This window comes from Vombatus ursinus, unplaced genomic scaffold (assembly GCF_900497805.2).
Source record: "Vombatus ursinus unplaced genomic scaffold, bare-nosed wombat genome assembly UNPS02015255.1, whole genome shotgun sequence".
Lineage (NCBI taxonomy): Eukaryota > Metazoa > Chordata > Mammalia > Diprotodontia > Vombatidae > Vombatus > Vombatus ursinus.
Window position 1 is genome coordinate 5,001,418 of NW_020955033.1, and position 24,026 is coordinate 5,025,443.

A 24,026-nucleotide genomic window follows, 5' to 3' on the forward strand; every position below is an offset into this window, starting at 1 on the left:
AATCAATGATACAGGATCAAATCAAATGACTCCCTCTTCTCGCTATTTTCTGGCTGAATTAGTATGGACTTACATCAGTGATGACAAAATGTTTAATTAAAGGTGGATAAATTCATCAAGGATGGTGCATTTAGCATACTTGGGGTTGTTAAACATGGAGTAGAGTGCTTGGATACATCTCCTGAGTTTTGTTAATTAGTCAGTTAATAAGTATTATGTGCCAGGTGCTATACTCAGTGCTTTGATTCTCACAACAATCATGAGAATGAGGTGCTGTTATTATCTTCAATTTGTAGTTGAGGAAACTGAGTCAGACAAAGGTTAAGTGACTTGCCCAGGATCACACACTTAGTAAATATCTGATACAGATTTGAACTCAGGTCTTCCTGATTCCAGACCCAGTGTGCCCCACTTACCATACTACCTAGTTATCTCCCTCCTAATCAGAAAATTAGTGAGAAAGGAGCAAGAAGAAAATGAGTTCAGTTTTGGACTGTTGATTTTAATGTTATTATTTTGTTGGTGCTTTTTATTTTATGAGTGTGTAATGCTCACAAAAGAAGCAAAAGGAATTTTTTTAATATAATAGGCTTTGCAGATACCTATAAAACAGTCACCAGTTTCTTGGTATGATTCAGCTTACCACAGGATCATATACATAGTTTAAAAGGAACTTGTATGCAATCTACTTTAACACCTTATTTCACAGATGAGGGAACTGAGACACCAGTAGTTTAAGTGACTTCCCAAGGTCATAAAAGGGGTAAATGTTTGAGTGTTTAATGTAATCTAAGTTTGCTAACTCTAAAAGCAGTGTTTTTTTTTCCCCACTGTATCATCCTCATCCACACCATCATTATCTTCATCCTCATCTTCACATCAAGAAAACAATAACATATCACCTTTATAGAGCACTTTATCATTTCCAAGGCATTTTAAATGTATATTACTCTATTTTTATCCTCACTAAAATCCTTTTAGTTAAGTATGTAACAGGGAAAGTATTGAGGTATTTTAAAATTGAAGAAATTGAGTCTCAGAGAAAATAAGTGGCTTATGCAAAAACATAAGGATAGTCAGTGGAAAGCCCTATATTGGAAGCTACTGCTTCTTCTCTATTATCAATTTAGTAGAGGAAAGTATGAATTACATTAATTCTATAGCCTTCCTTCATGAAAGGCACAGTTCAAGCTCATTTATTTTCATTTATGACAAGAAATCTGCTGGGTAAAAGGTTAAATTTCCTTTATTCACATGTAAAATTAGCTACATTAAGGTTATTCGAAGTTATTTATTAAACCTCCTTCCCCTTCCCACCCCTCAAACACTTGTAGAAGGATGCTACTGAACTAAGCTTGATAAACAGCTGCACACTTGAACTATAGTCATTGGAATCAGATGAGAATCTCAGAAGTGCTGTGAAAATTCCAGTGGCATTATCTTAAATATTGTATCATATTTCCAGTACTTAAGTTGAAGAATTGGTTGTACTTGAAAATTTCAGTGTAGAACAAGTGTTCTTTTATCAAGCTCACTGCCAAGCCAATCAACACTGAAAAATGAAAGATGTGGTCTACATTTAGATCAGTGTCTGTGCATTAGCATCTATTTATGTTCAAAACATACCCATGACCATTTATTGATGCGTTGATTCTTGTGCACCACAAGACTGCAAATAGGTGTCTTATTTATATGGCAGCATAGTATAGTGGATAAAAGCTGTCCTTGAAATCAGTAAAAACTGGGTTCAAGTCCTGTCCCTAACACATCCTGGCAGAGTGACCAGAACAAGTCATTAACCTCTCAGTGTTCCAGGACACTTTCTAAAACAAAGTTGTAGAAAAGATGTTGACTTGTATTGGCAGAAGTAATTTCCTCATTTGGAGATTCCTTAAACCCATGAAATCACAGATCCCCTCCTGATCTCCCATTTAGACTGACATCCTGGTATAGTGTAAAGACCACTGAACTTAGAATCCAAATATCTGGATTTGATTCCCTTACTACTTACTAGATCTGTGACCTTCATCTAATCACTTAACATTTCTGAATTTTCTGTTTCCCTACGCATAAAATGGAGATAATAAATAATTCTATTGTTGTAAGTCTTGGAACACTGCATAGAGGCATAGAGGGTGTCATCAGTGATATATATGGGAGAAAATGGACTGGTCATATGGCAAGAATGAGGAATAACTAATGGATAAACTTAATGCTACTTTGGCATCCTTGTGATGTTAGGAGGCTTCACAAAAGTTTAGGTGGATCTTGTATTGTGAACTTACATGAGGGCAGGAACCAAAATAGCACCATTACTCTCTATATAGTTGAGTTGATAGATTCATTTTTGGAGGATCCACATTGTGGCATCAGAGATCCATTGAACTCCTGGCTTGTGAGGATAAAATGAAATAATGAATGGGAAATATTCTATAATTGTGAGGTTCAACATTAATACAATTGCTAGTACTATCCAATATGTGCTGTCTACTTTGTCCCTTTAAAGTAAATATATTTTTTTTTCAAATTAAATTAACTTTTTTGCCTTCCATAATCCCTGTTATGAACATGGAGTCAATAAAACAAATTTTCTATATTGGCCATGGACAGTAAAAAAAAAGTATGTCTCAGCATGTATTCCACATCCATAGCTTGTTTCATCAGGAGTCCTTTGGATTAATGTTTGGTCATTACATTGACCAGTGTTTCCAAGTCTTTAAGATATTTGTCTTTACAATATTGTTATCATATAAATTATTCTCCTGGATCTAAACATTTCATTATGCATCAGCTCATAAAACCATTCCAAGTTTCTCTGAAACCCTCCTCTTCATCATTTCTTACGTCACAATACTATTTCATTACATTCACGTAAACATAACTTGCTCAATCATTCCAATTCATATGTCTCTCTCATTAAAATGCAGGTTCTTTCAAAACAGTCTGTCATACCTTTCTATTTGTATCACATGTGCTTAGCAAAGTGCTTTACACATACAAAATATTTAATAAACACTTTATTCTTTCATTTATTCATTGATTTGCAAGAAAATTTAATTAAACCCTTTTGCAATTAGCATGTTAGAGGGTGTATACATAAAAATGCTTTACACATTAAAAAAAACTTCATTCTTTTATTCATTCATTGACTTGCAAAGAAAACTTAATTGAACCCTTTTGAGATTAGCATCCAACAGGATATGGAGGAAAGAAGAAGGCCCCATACTGAGCCTTGGGTTAGCCCTATGGTTAGGAAACCAGGTAAAGTTAATGATAGAGCAAAGGACACTGAACAATTAAATGTCAAACAGGTGGGGCTGGAGAGAAGAGAAAAGAATCACAAAATCCCCAATAGGAGAGTGCAAAGAAAGATGGGGTGGTGAACAGCATCAAGTGCTCTGGAAAAGTCAAGAAGGATGAGAATTAAAATTTAAATCAAATTGGAAATTAAGAGATGATCAGTAATTTTGTAGAGAGCAATTGCAGTTGAATGTCATGGTAGATCATTACAATATAATGAATTTAGGACTGGGAGAACTGAAAGCAATAAGCCTACAGAATATAGATAAAGGTTTCTAGCAGTTTGCCTGTGAATGGGTGGAAAGGAATAGGATGATCACTCATAATTCTACACCAAATATCTTTTCGTCATCCTCTCTGCTCACTCCTTTTACCATCTAAATTACCAATTGTTGCTATTCAACCTGTTGCTACATCCTTCAGACCACTAACTCTTGCCATTCACCTAGTTCCTATATCCTCCAGCCCATAAATCATGACATGAGGGATGTAACCTTCTGAAGCTCTGAAACTACCATCCTGATTTCACAAACTGCTCTCAGTCCCTTTCCTATATTTCATACATTCATTTTTACATTTGAAGTGAATTAAAATTAATTCATTTTAATAATTTTGCAAATTCCTGAGATAATTAAAGATATGTGGGAATTTTAAAAATAAAGGCTGGGAGCTACTGGATTGAAAAGTTTGTTCATTACACCTCTGGATGACATTACATAAATTTAACAGGAAAATAATATTGACCTTATGTTTAATAATACTATAAAAGGTTTTTGAAACATTGAAAAATCTTTGCACTAATATATAAGAAAGGTAAATAGATTCCTCTGTCCTATGAAACCAATACATTTTTAGGACCAGAGAGAGACAGGCACGAAAATTTGGGAACTCCGCCACCAGATATCAAGAATACTGGCTTCCCTTGTCTTGAGAGTGCAGTCAGGCAGAGATGCTTATATATGAAGTATGGCAATATCTAATAATAATTAGATATTCATATTGAGCATCAGGTTTAACAACAATAACTGTCATCTATATAGCGCTTTAAAGTTTGTAAAGCATTTTTGATATATTATTTATTGTTAGTCTCACAAGAACTCAGTGAGATAAGTACCATTTTATAAATTTGTCCTCATTTATAAATTTGGAAGCAGAAGATTAGAATAGCTTTCTAGGGTAATATACTCAATAAGTATCATACGAAATATTTGAACCCAGGTCTTTCTTTTTTAAAGTCTAGTATATTAGTATACTACGCCACACTGCCCTCTCAGTACTTTACTGAACACTTTTCCTACAATAACTCTTTGAGATGGATATTTAAGCATAATTATCCTCACTTTGCAGATTAGGAAACTGAGCCTCACAAAAGTTCACTGCATGATGACACAGGTGATGTCAAAGCTAAAAAATAAAGTTTTCTCCTGATCTCAAGCATAGCAGACAATCAATAAACATTACAGCCTCTCTCTAAATGTGTAATTTAAATGTAACCTTTTAAATATTTGTTGCTATAGTACAACATATGTTTTATCTAACCACAAGTGTGTACTGACCATTATGCTCACATAGAAAAATTATCTTTAAGATAGAGTTATCAACCCCTTTATTTTGAATGGTCCTAAAAACATGATTAGCTCTCATTCAGTTTTAGTTGATCTCAAGATTGTATGCTTCCTCTTTTAAATCATGTATGAACTTCCTTATGTCAGCACCTCTCACTTTTCCCACTCGTGCCCTTTAACTAATTCTAACATTCACCTCTTCTTCTATAGCTCTTCTTGCAATATCAGTACTGTAGATTTAAAAAGATTTTTCATTCTCTCCTGCCATCTTAACACATCTTATCATAGCTCTCTGTCAGCCTGTCTGACCTTTAATCTCTTTTTTTCAAATCTCAAGTCATATCTCCTTATTACATTGCAAAATAAAAGTGAAAATAGCCATCTCTAAAAATGTCACATTAATCTCTACTTTCATAATATAGTTTTCAAATCAAAATTATGCAAGATGGTGAGATAAAATGTATTTTTACACATATCAAAGCAAATACAATCTCAAATGTCTTCCTGCCTTTGTTGAATCCATAATGGGATGCCACATCTCTGAAGAGGATTTTTCCCTCTCCTTCCTTGAAAGTTTATTAGAAAACTAAGATGTCTGAGTAGTCAAAAAGGAATAGTAAATAAGCAGAGTATGTAAAAATATTTCTTCAAAATTCATAGGGAAACATATCCCAAGTATGATACTTGTTGATAAGAACATTAACTAGATTCAGAAAACCTAAGTTTAAATCCTGCTTCTAATGCTTATTACCTGTTTGATCTTGTTCAAGTCTTTTAACCTCCTTGAGCCCTCAGTTTCCTCATTTGGAAAATAATGTGGTTGGACTGGATGACTTCTGAGGTCCCTTCACTCTTGAGAGCAATAATCCTATCATCTCTGAATGATTTAAATGACACTATCTAGTATCTTTGCCAAGAAAACCCCAAATGGGGGGCAAAGCCAAGATGGCGGAGTGAAAGCAGTGACTTGCTTGAGCTCTCCCCCAAACCCCTCCAAATACCTGTAAAAAAATGACTCTAAACAAATTCTAAAGCCACAGAACCCACAAAAAGACAGAGTGAAACAAATTTCCAGCCCAAGACAACCTGGATGATTGATCAGAAAGGTATATCATGCTGGGTGGGGAGAGGAGCGCAGTGTGGTGTGGCGCGCAGGCCACAGTCAACCTGGAGCAGGCGTCTAAGGACTGAATCATGGTCAGTTGTGGCAGTTTCCAGGCTTCTCAACCCATGAAGGCCAAAGACAGCTTAGAAGGTCAGTGGGAAAAGTCTGTGACTGTGGTGAGAGAAGGAGCTGGGTCTCAGCCACAAGGCCCGAGCAAGGCCCCTCGGGCGGTGGCTGACTCCTAAGCTTCTGGCTCACACACTGAATGGGAATTGAGTGGCGGATAAGAGGGGATTGCAGGGATCTCTTTGCCAGTGCTGAGGCAGGAATCTCTTGCTCTGCCCGTGGTTGGATCTGGGTCACAGTTCTGAGGGGGGGTTCTGGGGTGAGGAGGAGTGCTGGCATGGTGGAACTTGTTGTGCCGGTGGAGAGGAAACACCTCGCCCCTTTATCATACCACCTTGGAAGAATTGAAAATTTACATGTCCCTAGAAGTATCTCTGAAAACAACTGTACAAACCCCTGAAGCTTAGGACAGTACATTCTCCACATTGGAAGCAGACTCTTACCTTAACAAAGAGTTTAAAACTCAAGTAATTGGCCGGGATCATGAGTAAGCAGCACAAAAAGAGTCAGACTGTATTATCTTACTTTGGTGACAAAGAAGATCAAAACATGTAACCAGAAGAAGACAACAAAGTCAAAGCTCCTACATCCAAAGCCTCCAAGAAAAATATGAATCAGTCCCAGGCCTTGGAAGAGCTCAAAAGGGATTTTGAGAAGCAAGTAAGAGAAGTAGAGGAAAAACTGGGAAGAGAAATGAGAGTGATGCAAGAAAATCATAAAAAACAAGTCAACAGCTTGCTAAAGGAGACCCAAAAAAATACTGAAGAAAATAACACCTTAAAAAATAGCCTAACCCAAATGGCAAAAGAGGTCCAAAAAGCCAATGAGGAGAAGAATGCCCTAAAAAGCAAAATTGGCCAAATGGAAAAGGAAGTCCAAAAGATTACTGAAGAAAATACTTCCTTAAAAATTAGAGTAGAGCAATTGGAAGCTAGTGACTTTATGAGAAATAAGACACTGTAAAACAGTCTTGTAAAACAAATCCAAAAGAATGAAAAATTAGAAAACAATGTGAACTATCTCATTGGAAAAACAACTGACCTGGAAAATAGATCCAGAACAAAGAATTTAGAAATTATTGGACTATCTGAAAGTCATGATCAAAAAAAGAGCCAAGACATCATCTTTCAAGAAATGAGCAAGGAAAACTGCCCTGATATTTTAGGACCAGAAGGCAAAATAGAAATTGAAAGAATCCACCGATCTCCTCCTGAAAGAGATCTCCAAAGGAAAACTCCTAGGAATACTGTAGCCAAATTCCAGAGTTCCCAGGTTAAGGAGAAAATATTGCAAGCAGCTAGAAAGAAACAATTCAAATATTATGGAAACACAATCAGGATAACACAAGATTTAGCAGCTTCTACATTAAGAGACTGCAGGGCATGGAATATAATATTCCAGAGGGCAAAGGAGATAGGATTACAACCAAGAATCACCTACCCAGCAAAACTGAGTATAATCTTTCGGGGGGAAATGATCATTCAGTGAAATAGAGGACTTTCAAGCATTCTTGATGAAAAGACCAGAGCTGAATAGAAAATTTGACTTTCAAATACAAGACTCAAGTGGAACATAAAGAGGTAAACAGGAAAGAGAAATAATAAGAGACTTATTAAGGTTGAACTGTTTACATTCCTGCATGGAAAGATGATATTTGTAACTCATGAGACCTTTGTCACTGTTAGGGTAGTTGGAGGGAAAAAATTATATGTATGTATATATAGATAGATAGAGGGCACAGGGTGAGTTGAAGATGAAGGGATCATATCTGGAGAATAAAATTAAGGGGTGAGAAAAGATTATACTAGGAGATGGAGAAAAGGAGAGGTAGAACAGGGTAAATTATGTCACAACAGAAAAAACATGGCTCTTACAGTGGAGGGGAAATGGGGGAAGGTGAGAGGGAACAAGTGAATATTATTCTCATAGGATTTGACTTAAGGAGGGAGTAACATACACACTCAATTGGGTATGGAAATCTGTCTTACCCTACAGGAAAATAGGGGAGAAAGGGGAAAAGAGAGTAGGGGGATGATAAAGAGGAGGACAGATTGGGGAAGGGGGTAATCAGAAGCAAATACTTCTGAGGAGGGACAGGGTCAGAAGAAAGAGTAGAATAAATGGGGGGGCAGGATAGGATTAAGGGAAATAGAGTTAGTTTTTCACAGCATGTCTACTATGGAAGTGCTTTCCATAACTGCACATATATAACTCTGTTGAGTTGCTTGACTTTTCAATAAGGGTGGGTGGTGAAGAAGGAAGGGAGAAAATTTGGAACTCAAAGTTTTAAAAACACATGTTTAAAAAAAATGTTTTCACATGCAACTGGGAAATAAGAAACAGGAAATGGGGTACAGAAATCTATACTGCCCTACAGAAAAATAGAAGGGGAAGGGGATAAGAGAAGGGGGGGAGAGATAGAAGGGAAGGCTGACTAAGGGAAGGGGTATTCAGAATGCATGCCATCTTGGGGTGGGGGGAAGGGCAAGATTGAGTGAAAATTTGAAACTCAAAATCTTGTGGAAGTAAATGTTGAAAACTAAAAATAAATAAATTTATTAATAAAAAGATACCCAAATGGGCCAAGAAGAGTTGGACACAACTGAAATGACTGAACAACAATAAAAACAACTACAATACAATTAAACTGCACCAGAATCTCACGTTGTATAACCAGCTAGTTACTTGAAGGATGCTAACTAAGGACCTTGCAGGCAAAGCATCAAACCATGTCACCAAACAATACTTTGCATTTTTATTGTAGTCATCTATTGACTTCCTTTTGTGTGTGTCTGTGACTTAATTTCAGGACCCAGAGTTGTCCTATCCTATCTTTCACCACTGCAGAATCCTACCTTAAGAAATTGTGAACTAGAATGGATCTCAGGGATCATTGAGCCCATGTCCCTCATTGCACGGGTAAAGAACTGAACCCCAAGAAGTGGAAGTGTCTTTTTCAAGGTCACATAGATATTCAGTATCCAAGTTCAGATTTAAACCTAGAGTCTTTGTCTCAAAACCTAGTGCATTTTCTACTATATTATGTTGATCATATTTCTAATAAACAAATCACAATTCTTAGATACTCTCATTTCCAAGGATCTCAATTTAATTCCACTTAAATCATCATTTGAAGGCATAACCACATTGTAGAACTGATAATCAATTGATATACTTCCCAAGGTCCTAAAATCAAGAAATTGACCTTTCTAATTATAATACCTTGCCTTTCATCTTAACCTCTCCTTTTCCAGACTGTGTTCTTTGCACTTATCATCTCCAGTCCTTGAAACCTTTCTAATGTTGCATATTAATATTTAACCTTGATCTCAAAGCCAGCCATTTCACTTCTAATTTGTCACACTTACTTGTGCTATTCATTCCGTCTCTAGCCTCCTGTCTGCCTTGGAGACTTTCCACTTTGCATCCACAGCTCTGCATCTGTATCTGCCCCTTCCTGTCCCTCAGGATAAGCTAATTATCTCTATTCTTAATACCACTAGCTAACTCAGAATTGGATACCAAACACTTCCCTGCTCCCTTAGCCGCCTCAGAGGACTGGAGGGTGGAGCACTTAACTCTTCCCAAAGGTTTCCTTTATATAAGGAGGGAATTAGACTTCCAGATGACTCCACTTTCCATCTGAAGCTTCCCTGAGTTTTTAACTCCATAGAGTAAAATGGACTGGTTTCCTCGTTTCCACTTTCCTTTTGCATGTTGTCTTTCCCCATTAGACTGAAAGCTCCTTGAGGGTAGTGACTCTTTCTTATCCTTATTTGTATATCCAGTGCTTAGCACAGTACCCAGAATATAGTAGGCACTTAATAAATATTTATCAAATTGAATTGAATCTGTATTTTTTTATCTCTACTTTTTTTTTGTTTCTTTAATCTTTCTCTCTTTATTGGTTCTTTCCCCTTTCTCCCAAACTCACTCAAGTCTCTCCTTCCGTAATACCTATTCAAGTTACTAATTCATCTCTTTTTCCATGTCCTGGCAGGCTTTTTGAAAGTATTTTCATCTTTCTGCTTCTACTTTCCTACCACCCATCCAATCTTGTAATTTAGCTTTCATCTCTATTACTTTACTACTAGAACTACTCACTTAAATGTCACTGATGACTTTTTGAGTTTTGAGTAGTGTCAAATGAATTCATCACTCCATCCCCTTTCTGGAAAATTTAACCTAATCTTTCATGTTAAATATTCCTTTTTGACCTGACCAAGAAGATAGAGTGAGAATAGGAATGGAGTATGGACTGAGAGTTTTCTATCACATAAGCTCAAATGACTTAGGGTTGATGGACAGGTAAAAATGTGGCAAAAATGGCCCAAGTGAAGGGGCAGCAGCATCAGATTGATTGGTTAGTTAAAGCTAGAATTGGTTGCTAAGGATATTGATGCTATGTCAAGCTTCAAAAGTTGTTGGTGTCTAAAGGGAAGAGTCAAATGGATATTATGTAGGGAGTAAATAGTTAGGCTAAGGTATTCAATATCAAGATAACAGATAACTTGAGTTCTACACTGAGCATATCTATACAATTTGCACTCATTTTCTTACATGCATGTATGTATATATTTATGCCTGTCTATTCCTCCCTTCCAATGCCCCCCAAATTAGTTATAGCTAGAGAGTTTCCACTGTTATCAGCAGTTTTATTCTCTATGGAAAGAACCATTTCTTAGAGGCAATGAATTGTTTGCAGAATTGAATTTGTTACTTTGAAAAGAATAACTCTTTAAGTAACACCCACAGCACACTAATAAAAGAAACATAAGTATTTATAAAGGACTAAGATCTTGGTTTTATTGCTCAAATCATGGTTTATTAACAAATAATGGCTTCTAACAATATGACTTTGAACATACATTCCCAAAATAACCAGGCCATAGTAAACCTTAAATAATTTCATGCATGATTTCTTTCAGTGGTAGTACATGCAAAGGAAAACAAATGTTCTGTAATGATTAGTCCTCTTTAAGAACGTATTTCTCAATTAGATTTTGAAAACCTATTTCCAAAATACTGAAAACAATGTAATATTTACAAATTAAGCAAAATGTGATTTGTAAGTCAATGATATTTCAACAACTTTTAAAAATCTAAATGATTTCCTTGCCAAATCTATACCTCTAGTCTGTTCCCCTGTGACTCATAAAATCCCCAATGTTTTTCCAACACATACCATTTATGCTGTATTATTATTGTAGTGGTTTTTCCTTCCAATTTAAAACTCAGAGAAAGTATTTTGGACTTTATGCACAGGTTTTATATTGAATATAAATTATACACAATTAAAATGTCACTGTTTAGCATTTACCCACAGTTTGCTAAAAAGGGAAATATTTTGTTTTCATGGTTAGAATGTTATTATATCTTCTCAAATAACTCTGCTGCTTTTTCTGCTTTGTTCTTGCAAAGACTTATAGAGCTCGGTGATAGCCATTTACTTTAGTACTCATTGGAAGATCATGACTTCAGAATTAGAGTAATAATTATTGGTATTTTCTGTAGACCCACTGGGAAATCCCAATGCCTTTAGATCCACACTACTTAGGAAGCACTGCTAGAGTCTTTAGAAGACAAAACTAAGGAATATCCATTACAAGAATTATTGAATTAATACCTGGCACCAAAATTAAATTTAAACATTCTCACAGATTGCTATCTTTGCTTTTATATCACCTAAATGTCCCAATACCTTTCCTTCTCTACATGTTCACAGAGAGCCATCCCACATAACAAAGAATCTTTTTAAAGAGAAAAAAGACATAAAAAGGAAGAAAATCATCCCAAATGATCAAACAATCAAATTGAAAAAAAATTACAAACTCATGGACCTCCTCCCTCTGCAAATTAGTGTTCAGTCTTCTCAGCTTTTCTTTGGGACTATGCTTGTTCTTTGTAATTCTGCAATAATGACTTTCAGTTGTTTTGTGATTGTTTTTCTTTCCATATATATTTCTGTAGTCATTGTGTATATTGTTTTCTTGACTTTGTTTACTTCATTTTGCATTACTTCAGGTAAGTCTTTCATTGGATCTCTGTATTCATCATTTCTTACAGCATAACAATATTGCATTATATTCATCTACCACAATTTACTTTACCATGTCCTTATTAATTGTCACCTATTTTCTTCTAATTCTTTGCTACAATAAAAAGTACTGCTATAAATATTTTGGTACATATGGGGACTTTCTTCTTATCAATGACTTCTTTGAATCATATCCCTGGCAGTAGAATTTCTGGGTTAAAGGAAATGGATATTTTAATAATTTTATTCATATAATTTGAAATTTGTATCCAAAATGGTGGCACTGATTCATATCACCACTAACAATATTCTAGTATGGAAATCTTCACATAATGATGACAATATTGACTTTTGTCACTTTTTGACAATTAGGTGTATATAAATTATAAACTCCAGATTGTTTGGATTTGAAATTCTCTTATTAGTGATTCGGTGCTTTCTTTTAAAAGATTATTAAAAGTTTGTGATTATCCTTTAGAGAATGATTTATTATTATCATCTGGCCATTTGTCTATTAGGGGATGAGTTTTAGTTACAAAGATATAGATGTTAGATTATATATAGATATCTACCTCTAAGTATAGATATTGATAAATATAATATACATATAAATAGATAATAATACAGATGATAAAAGTATAAATGATATAGATCTATGATCTACATTAGTTGGTTAGTTGGTGATGAAAATAGCAAAGGAAGACACTCTCTTTCTCTCTCTCTCTCTGGCACAGTTCACATTCTAATGGGATAGATTGTATCAGTTTCTGGTGTTGAATCATTTGACAATGTCAAAAGTCTTTGATGACAAGGGCCTTCTTTTCTTTTGATGACAAGGGCCTTCAACTGATGTGGCTATATCATCTGCAGAAGCTATTGCTATGCTGCACATCTATGTGAATCGCTTTCCAGGATGATGGCTTTGGACACAGTAGTGGAAGCAATGCTATTCCAAAGTCTCTTGGGTTCTGGGTCGTGGCCTGTCTCCCTCAGGGTATGAGGTGTGAAGATGGTAGTCAAGGCTGTAGTGGCATTGGTTTTACTTGCTTGGCATAAGGTGCATCTTATGCTTTCCTCAGGATGTCTTTATGCTTCAGCTACACTGGTTTACCTGTCTTGTGTGTGACATATGGTTGGCAGTAGGTGAGAATGGTTGGCCCCCTTTCCATTGGTGTTGCTTCCTTGGATAATGGCTGTGGGGGCCGGAAAGTAGGTAGGAATAAGGGGATGTTGTCACTATAGGGTCTTATGATCATTTCCCTCTTGTTGGCAGTTATTATCAGTTGTTGCTGGTGGTTATATGGAAGTTAGGTCTGTTTTACACAATGGTTTTCCTCCTCAATGATGGCCACAGGGGCAAGGCTGGAAGCAGGGGTTAGTGGTCTGGGAGACACTGCTATCCTCAAGTATTGAACAGTGTGGCTGAGTTCCATTGTTTTTATCCTCCCTCATCTACTCTGTTATTTTTTATCTTTCTCTCTTAATTAATCAGTACCAAATGGTACTGCTGTTATAGATTTTACATGGTCATAATGAATGATTTCTTGGATGAATTGCTATAGTCTGTTTAACAGAATTTTACTAAACATTTTTAATTGATTGTCTTTAACGACCTTGATTCTCTTTTTTGGCTATATACTTCCTATATCTGGTTTAGGTTTTAGATCTAGATTTGCCTCTTAAAAGGCGTGCAGTATATTTTTCCCCTCAAATTTAAAGGATAATTTGTATAGTACTGGTATTGATTGTTCTTTAAAAGTCTGATAGGATTCTTCTGTTAATACATTAGTAACATGAGTTGTTTTTCTACATCTGTGGTAGCTACTTTATGTAGCTATCGCAGAGATTGGATTATATTTCTATTTAATCTTAGAGTATTTTATAGTTCTGAATGTCTTTATCTATTTTGCCATCTGTTCAAATCTATCATCTATGTATTTATCTATCTAACTAGGTTCTAATAATACTTTTTTATTTCTTCTAGTTTTATTGTGAATTCATCTTATACATTTGCTACTTTGATTTGACTTTCTATCCTGTTTAAAAAAAAGTTGGCTAAAGGTTTATCCTTTTTTGTCTTTTCAAAAAATAAAATTTTAGTTTTGTTTATCATTTCTAGTCTTCATTGCATTTTTGTGTTCTAATTTATCTTTCTCCTCTAATTTTCAGTATCTCCCTTTTGGTGCTGATTTGGGGCTTATTTGTTAGATTTCAAAGTTTTACGTATATATTAAGTTTGTTCATCCTTTTCTTTCCATTTTGTTAAGGAATGGTTTGGAGGATTTATTTTTTCCTTCAGGAACTGCTGTTCCTGAAGCTGTTTCCCAGAAATTTTGATAAGTTGTTTCATCATTGTCATTTTGAATATAACCCCTCTCCCAAGACCCATTGCTATGGAATTTTCTCCTTAGTCATGTTGGATACTCTGTTCTGGTGGGGGCTGGGGAAGACTTGATGAGAGCAGGAGAGTTCCAGCCTTTTTCACTCTTCTTCAGGGCTCTTCAAGTTTCAAGTTACATCAGGCGCTTCCAGCTTCCAGCTTCAAGAAGGAAGGTAGAAGACTAGAAGGGAAGGGTCAACCCCACCTCAGGTCGCTGAAAGAAAAGACTCTGGGGTTCATGAGAGGAGTTGTGAGTCTCCATCATGTCTTTATTTCTAGCTTTCTAGATTAGGTACTTTGGGAAACTTCCCCTTGGGTGAAATCTAGAAGTCTTTGTCCTGGCTAAACTAAGTTATCTCATTCCTAAGGGACAGCTTGATTACTCTGTATTGTGTGGTGTGTTTTCTCCTATATACCTTCTCAGATTTCCATTTTGCTACTATTTCTTCACTATTTTTTATGTGTGCTCATTGTGGAGCTACTATTTGGTGGAAAGGGTAAGTCAGATATAAAGCTTGGAGTCCTCCTTCCCCCAATAATGAAATAATGAAAATTGATTAGAAGTTAAATTAAACCCAATCAAATCAGACAGATATAATTCTAGCCCAGTACCCCCTCTCTCTGAGCAGAATAGTGTCCTCTGACCCTAAATTTCTGCTCCTCCTACTGGAAATAATGAGTCTCCCTTGGAGAAGGGCAGAGGAAAAGAGGCTAGAGATAATTATGTTGTTTCCTTCAAGCCACATATGGACAACTGTTGCAGGGGATGTGGGGGGCACAGGCCCTCACCCTAAGTGGGCCTTGCTACACATGTCGTCTCCTTATGTTTACATTTAAAATTTTTATTAAATTTTATTGTTATATTTTGTTTTTCATATCAACAGAATTTCTCCCAGAACTCTTTTCCCCTTCCCAGAGAGCCATTCCACATGGTAAATATTTTATTTTTAACGAAAAAGGAGAGGGGGAAAAAATCAGGAAAACTCATCAATACACTGAAAAAGTCTAAAAATACATTCCACATGTATGAAGCTCCCTAGTCTATAAAGGAGTGAACAGTTGTTTTCTTTGTTTTTTTTTTTGGGGGGGGTTGTCTTTTAACATCTCTTCTTTGGGGCTATTGTAGAAACAAAATCCTAGCCTTTCCCCTATGAAAGTGAGGTTAGTTTTTTGTTTGTTTATTTTTTCCTTAAAAGGCATTGAGCCATTCCTCAGGAGTTTGATGGCTCAGGGTACTAAAGGCTCAAATTGTTGATGTCACTTCACTACATTACAAATCAGCCAGAGGGAGCTAGAGCGTGTCACGGATGCTTTTGGTTGGTGAATGTAATGGAAGCTTCGCTCGGGGGAAACTGTACAAGCATTTCTCATCACGTACCCTCAGTGAATATTCTTCAGCAGTGGCTAAGCAAATTTTTTTAATTAACTCTTGAATGACCCGCAAGGGTCTCATTTTGTTACAGTACTGTACCTGAATTATGAGGGAGGGGCCTGGTCTAAGTCAAACCCAGACTAGATGTTGCAATTTTGCAACATTCTCATTTGATTGTTTTGTGGTTGTTCTTTCCTTTTGCACTATTGTAGCCACTGTGTATATTGTTTTCATAGCTCTCCTTGATTTATTCTGCTTCAGATCATATAAATATTTCCATTCTTCTCTGTATTATTCACATTCTTTTATTTTTTAGAGATCTTTATTTATGTTGTGAAATTTTGCTTTTGCTTTTCTTATACCATGATTGTAACTCCCACTTTTTTGGATTCACCTAACACATAGTAAATTTCATTTCAATCCTTTATTTTTATTCTTTGCTTGTCTTTGTTTTGCTTAGCTATGTTTCTTATAAGCAACAGATTACAAGATTTTGTTATCTTATCCAATCTGTAACTTTTGTTTTTTGGATTTTTAATCCATTTCCATTTAAAAAGATGTGTGTTAGGTAAACGTTTAACAACTGGTTTTCTGGGGGAGAATGTGCCCAGGACAGAGTTTTAAGTTTAATTTCCATCATTAACTTTTTCTCCATCACTTTCTTATGTCTGGACAATCAACAAAAAAGAATCAAGTCCTGATTTATAGCATTTTCTGATTTTCCAGCAATAAATGCTTGCACTGGAAATTAACAATCAGTTTTTTCAAGTCAGTTCAAGCCAGCCTTAGCATACATGAATATATGCGTATGTGTGTTTCCATGAATATGCATCCCTAGCATGTCTGGCAATGCTGCGAAAAATAGCAAATTATTGTTTAAAAAAATAGAATAGTTTTGTGTAAAACTATTTCTTAAACTAGATATCTTTTTGGATCATTGACTTTGAATAAGAAATGCAATGTCCAAGAAGCCTTTTCTAAAATATCTCTATATGGTGAACAGTGTGCCTTTTCTTATTTCTGTCCATGGTGGCCTAGTCTTAAAAGTTCGATAAACATCATAGCCCCACTGAGGGAAATTATCTATTTGTTTATGTAATAATCAGGGAAGACTTAATGAAAATGCAGGTAGGTCAGTATTGGAAAGTCATAGATCACAAATACGTAAGTATAGTAGCACCTGCATTGCTGAGCTGTTATACTTAGTGGAGGTTAAAAAAAAAAAGAGTATGCTTCAGAGGATCACATATCATTTGTAACATACTCCCAGATTCCGTTTCTCTGAAACAGAATGAGCCCAGCAAGTCTTATTATTAGTGTATTCTAATCTTTTATACTTAACTAATCTGTTTCATCACAATTTTTCTAACCATGCTATCTACATCTGAAGAACAAATTGCAAACACTATTCCATCTAACAGCATGTGGTTTTAAAACAGATCTGACTTTTCCCCCCTCCTGAATAATGAGTATAAAGCCTCTTTGTACTTACAGCACAGAATAAAGTTTTTCTTTTTAAAAAACTTATGTGGTTCTATTAAAATTTTACACATAAACAGAAACAGGAATTAAGTTTGGTTGGCCATGTGAAATTCTTTTCTTTTGCTTCTATGTGCAAAAGGAAGAGTTATCTATATTATTCCTAAGAACTGATAAAGAGTAGATAGAACACTTACTTTGGAATCAGGAAGACCTATTTGGCTTCAAGGGCAGCTACCTGGCAAGTGCAGGGCCTGGAGTCAGGAAGATTCATCTTCCTGAGTTCAAATCTGGCCTCAAACACTTACTAGCTATTGACCCTGGGCAAGTCACTTAATTCTGTTTGCCTCAGTTCCTCATCTGTAAAATGAGTTGGGGAAGGAAATGACAAACCACTCCAGTATCTTTGCCAAGAAAATCCCAAATGGGTTTGCAAACTGTCAGACATAACTGGCTGTGTAATCCCAACAAGTGACTTCACCTCTCACTAGTCCCAGGTAACTCTGTCAGACCATTAATTAAATAGTGCATGCCAATCTGCATTAATAGAGGGAGTTGCTTACCAAGAGCATCATATATTGATAAAATGAGAGTCTGGTAAGAAAAAATTATAATTGAATTTCTTTTATTTTATTATCATCATTAAATTTAATTTAATGGTCTTAATTAGAATGTAGTAGTAAGGTTAAATCACCTTTATAGAACATGTGGCAAATATTAAGGTTTGATTTTTTTTTTTCTAATATCTGTTTGTTCTTCCCCAGGAGATAAAGTAGTTTTCTTAAAAGGTGATATTCTTATACAAATAGATTAGTAGAACTCTTCCCCAAACATATTCTAAGATCTACTTGGAGGTAATGCACCCTGTAACAAATTGGGTCTGTTTTTGTTGAATTCCCAGGGAGTCTACCCTTTGAAGGTAATGACTTCCTACCAGCATTTCATATAACCAGAAATTCCTGATTCTGCCACTGGGCTATAGTCAGCATAAATGACCACTCTGACAGTTTTTGTTTCTCCAATTCTTCTCCAATTCTTCCATTCAATGTCTAGACCTTAGGTTGGGAGCTAGAAGGAATCTCTAAGGCTATTTAGCCCAGCCTTCTCATTTTGTTGTTGTTCAGTCATTCAGTAGTATCTGACTCTTTGTGACCCTGTGGACTGTACCGTCCATGGGGTTTTCTTGGCAAAGATACTAGAATGATTTGCCATTTCCTTCTCCAGTGGATTAAGGCAAACCGAAGTTAAGTGATTTGTCCAGGGTCACACAACTGATAAGTAAGTGACTGAGGCTTCATTTGAACTTACGTCTTCTTGACTCCAGGCCTTGTGCTCAGGCACATTGAGGTATCTAGCTGTCTCCTCTTCTCCTTTTTTTTTTTTTTTGTACTTGTGGTTGTTCAGTCATATTTCAGTTATATTTAAATTTTTGTGAACTCATTTGGAGTCTTCTTGGTAGAGATACTGGAGTAGTTTCCCATTTTCTTCTTCAGTTCATTTTACAGATGAGGAAACTGACTTGCCCAGGGTCACATAGCTAGTAAGTGTCTGAGAGCAGGTTTGAACTCAGGAAGATGAGTTTTCCTGACTACAGGCCCATCACTCTATCCAGTTCCTTTGCCACCTAGCTGTTCATTTTACAGAAAAGGAAATTTAGATCCAGAGAGGTTAAATTAAGTGCATACATTCACACAAGTAAAAAGACAACAAAGGCATTTTCAAACACAGACCCTCTGGCTCCAGTCAATGCTTTTTCTACCGTAATACTATCTGCTTCTTCTAACAAAAGCAGCACTTTTAACTCAATTTACATGATAGTATTCCCTAATCATTCCATTAGCTTTGTGAGCTAGGCTAAACCACAGCATGAACCTCCTGCCCTCCCTATACACACCAAAAGAACCAACAGGAAGCTTTAACCTCTTATGCCTGAAGGTATGCCTTACCCCACTTCTGCCTAAATCTGTAACTAGCAGAGATTTCTGACAGTCTTAGATAACATAAATAATCTCACTCAGGTTCCAAAGAGATCTAATGAGGGAGGAGAACTATTAGAGTGTTTTATAGATTCCTGAAAAAAATAGTGATGTTCCCTCCAGGAAGTTATCACAGCATCATGAATTCCGAACAGGGAGGGGCATCAGAGGTAAACCCATCTAATGTCCTCATTTTACAAATGAGGAAACTCTGAGCAGGGAAATTATGTGACTTTAGAAGGTCACAAAGATAATATGTATCAGAAGCAGGATCTGAACTCAGGTCTCCAAATTCAGTGCTATAGAGGATATAACTATCTCTACTTCTTCCATGTTTTGGAGGACATCAGTTTTTGTGCTCACCATATTTTAACTTGTAGATGTGATAAGGACTCCTCTGAAACTAGAGAAAAAGGAGACAGTGTCAAAAAGGTGTGGCATGTTCAGAGGCTGAGAAGAAAAAGAAGAGCTTACATAGGTAGAAAGAAGAGGAAAATGCCATAGAACGCTTTTTTTTCTGCTTTCCAACTATCTTTAACTAAGTAGGGAGAAAGGATCTAAGCCTTATATACTTTTATGCCTTCCATGAATATGACATCATTTGGGATTGATGTTGTAAAAAGGGATAGGTCTGAGCTGTTTATGCTAATGAAGTCAGAGGACCTGGGTTCAAATTCTAGGTGACACACTTACTTTATCTGTGACCATAAATATGGTATACAACTCTCTCAATTTCAGTGTCATCATATGTTCAATAAGGGGGTTAAACTAGATAACTTTCAAGATGCATTCCAGTTCTAAGGCTATGATTCCAAGGTCCCATGAAGTCTGAAGTTCCTTCCAGACATAAATCAGGTAGTTTTATAAGACCTATAGTAGGTCTGATACTAAATTACTAGAGATGTAGTCAGAGGCATATTGTTAAATGTTTAACAACCAAGTCTCTTCCAAACTGAAAAACACCCTTATGTATAAACTGTATTGTTAATATTTCTTTTTCCTCCACCACCATCTTAGGTCTAGTAACAAGCAACAAAATAAATGAAGCCTTTATTTGTAGCATTTGAGGATTTCCAAGGTGTAAATGCTTACGCTGAAAATTTATCAATCAGGAGGCAAACTCCAGCATATCCCTACATAGACTCAGGGGATAACCATATCTCCTGACAAAGAACTCAAGGCATTTTTTTTTCCTTAGGAAGAGAAAACAAAACAAAACAAAACACCACTACCCAAAGACAGAGCAAATTTTGCACCACCAAAGTGTTTGTGAGGGAGGGGAACTGGTTAAGGAGAATTCCATGATTGAGCCTTTTGGGTAAAAGAGAACTTCAGAAGGAATCACAATGCTACTGTTAGCAGAGTACAGGAAGGTAACATAATGAAATAGGGAGCTTGTCTCAAAAAACAAAGAGTACCAGGCCTATTTCCTGATTTTTATGTGAACCAAGATCAAAGAAGAAAATCCCTAAATTCTACCAGGGCCCTTCTTTTCACTCAAATCTCTGAGAGAAGGGTTACAGACATGTATTTTATATAGAACATCAATTTGTTAATAGGTAATAACATATAATGTATGTTAACATATATAATACATAATATTATATGTAATTGCATATAAGCTCCTTTTTTTTACATTCTTATATTGATTACCACGGGAATACAAAGATGTGAGAATTAATTCTTGCAGCTGAGCAGTTTTACCCACAATTCCTAAATGCTTGTGATGTTGAATTTCGCAGGTGGAAAAATCTAGGATGGTATGACCTGAGATCATTTGTCCAGGTGCTGACCCTGGCCATTATATAGCTCCCACCTTGGACAACCTAAGCTGTGACTACATCTTCTATACCATTCCAGCCATGCTTCTGCCTCTCTCACCTACATGACCAGACAAGATGGATAGATCCTAATGATCCTGTCTCTGTGTCCTCATCTAATACCAAATTAAACTTATTAGAAACTCTGGGGGCAGAAATGTTTGGCTTCCAGAGTTGCTTACTGCATTTCACTTTCCCCTAGTAATGACTATGAGAATGTCATGATTATGAGGTGTGGTGGTGCATTCATATAAACATATAGAGAGAGCGTGAGATAGAGAAGACTTATATTTAAAATATTTGTCTATTTGTCTCATTTTGTTTATAAAGTTTCAACAGCAAGAACTGTGTCCACCCTATGATACAAACAAACAAAACAAAACCCCCAAAACCTCAAATGTTAGTGACATCATCAGTAGCTTTTTGATCACTGCATAAATATCAGCTGGTAAAGAATAGCTCTCATTCAGCAAGAGGTAAATAATGGTTGATGAACATAAGAAAAATGAAACAAATGTTCACAATAAACAACTCCAAGATTTAATTTTAAAAACTAGCCATAGGGGCAGTTGGATGGCCCAGTAGATAGAGCACAGGCCCTGACGTCAGGAAGACCTGAGTTCAAATCTGGCCTCAGACCAAACACTTGACACTTACTAGTTGTGTGACCCAAGGCAAGTCACAACCCCAATTGCCTAAAAAACAAAAAAACAAAACAAAAAAAAAAAAACAACTAGCCATATACTTCATTTGAGAGTACACCAATTTAGATCAGGGCAGAAAAAAAAATTATGAAAAACATCCTTGCAGAATGTAGGTTTGGCCAAGACATTAGACAAATGCCACATCTCTTCTGAACATAAAGAAATTGCTTCAGTAATGCATCAAACACCTTTTTACACAAATGTTCCTTCATTAAGAAAAATAAAAGCAAGCTTACCACTTCTTCATGTCTGCATTTTCTCACATTAATTCCATTAATCTGCAATGGAAAAAAAAAATTGTCTTGCTTCACACCTTGTAAAGTGAGTTTGTATTTTTCTTTTAAGGGTAAACTGTGCCAAAAATATATACCTACTATGTTTACATACCTGAAGAATGGCATCCCCTATAAAGAGTAGTCCAGAAAGTTCCGCTACAAAATAGAGAAAAACAAATTATTCCTGCATTTTTGCCTGGGTGAATTAAAGTTTTGACAATAGGATCATACATCCAGTGCTAGAAAACAAAACAAATCAAAATTCAGAATCCATATGATCCAATCCTCTTATTTTATAAATGAAGAAACCGAGGGACAGAGATGTGGTGGGACTTGCAAAAGGTCACACAGATAGTAAGTGGCAAAGCCAGGGTTCAAGCCTAAGTTCTATGACTTCAAATCCACTATTCTTTTCACAGCAACACCATGAATGCCAAATATAATGGAGCCAAAATAATCCTCATTAAATGGAACTAAAGTTTTCTAACTAAAATATACATTTAGAAAATGTTTTCCCAAATATGAAATACGCATATAGACATTTTATGTGTATTTATGTATCTCCTACTTCAGCTCAACAGAGCATTACAACACCCTCCACAAAGTCATTAAAATAGAAAATGATATTTTGACAATTCCCTTTGGATGGAAAAATCAAGTTCTCTGCCTCCTTTGTAATTCTTAAGAGGTCTTATCTATGTAGATTTCTGACACTCATATTTCTAATACATTGACTAGAGAATTAGCTTCAATATTTCTTTTTAGACATCATTTAATTTCACTGATTTTCAATTTAAGGCAGCAAAATAGTTTTCAAAGTATGTCTAAATATATAATACCTAAACTTTGTTTTGAAAAATAAGCATTAATTAGGATTAAGGGTTAAGAAGGCTTATCTAAACTTTATATATTCAAAATCAGCCCCCAAAATGGATTGGGCTTATTCATGTAGTACATTGTTCTCCATCACTGAAATTCTCCAAATGAAGCCAGGATGACCATATTTTTGAAGACATTCACATCCAGGTATTAGTCAGATTAGATGACCTCTGTGGTACCTTTTAACACTGAGATTCTGCAAATAACATTCATGTTTATTTTTTGAATGACACAAGATATGTGAAAGTTCTTGGAAATCATAAAGTGCTCCATTAATGTAACTGAATTACGTGAGAGTTTTATGTAGTGGGAAAAGCCTTGAACTTGCGCTCAAAAGACATGGCCTTGAGTCTTGCCTCTGCCGTTTTGTAGCTATGTACTTATTTATTAACTAGGGAAAAATCACTTGCCCAATAAGGATCTCAGGTTCCTCATCTATGATATAGTGTCTTTGGACAAATTAACTTCAAAAGTCCCTTCTAGACCTAACATTAAATGAGCTCTAAAGAGGCACTTTTCATTGGCTTTTTGTGAAATAATTTGCTTGCCATCAAACTTTTGTGTTGTGTCCTTATATCTCACCTCTTTTTCTCCAAATTAGTTCATTTCTTTTTTTTTTTTTTTGGTCTAGGCAATGGGGTTAAGTGACTTGCCCAGAGTCACACAGCCAGTAAGTGTTATGTGTCTGAGACCAGATTTAAACTCAGGTCCTCCTGACTCCAGGGATGGTGCTCTATCCACTGCGCTACCTAGCTGCCCCCAAATAAGTTTATTTAAAAGTGTTGAAAAAAATGAGATTTGAAAATTAAGAAGAAAAAAAAAGAAAAGAAAAAGAAAACAGGGGCAGCTAGGTGGTGTAGTGGATGAAGCACTGGCCCTGGAGTCAGGGGTACCTGAGTTCAAATCTGGCCTCAGACACCTACTAGCTATGTAACCCTGGGCAAGTCACTTAACCCCATTTGGGAAGGAAGGAAGAAAAAGAAAGAAAGAAAGAAAGAAAGAAAGAAA

The 24,026-nt window shown here is 35.9% G+C and overlaps 1 protein-coding gene across 1 annotated transcript in view; it reads right to left on the reverse strand.

The window, feature by feature from the left end:
• Positions 1-24,026, reverse strand: part of LOC114031732 (gamma-1-syntrophin) — a 488,334-nt gene that overhangs the window by 425,446 nt on the left and 38,862 nt on the right. The window contains exons 5-6 of the mRNA XM_027846876.1: positions 22,252-22,295; positions 22,101-22,142 (exon numbers count right to left, since the gene is read on the reverse strand). Coding sequence (XP_027702677.1) covers positions 22,101-22,142; positions 22,252-22,295 — 86 coding nt within the window. The remainder of the gene's footprint in view (positions 1-22,100; positions 22,143-22,251; positions 22,296-24,026) is intronic.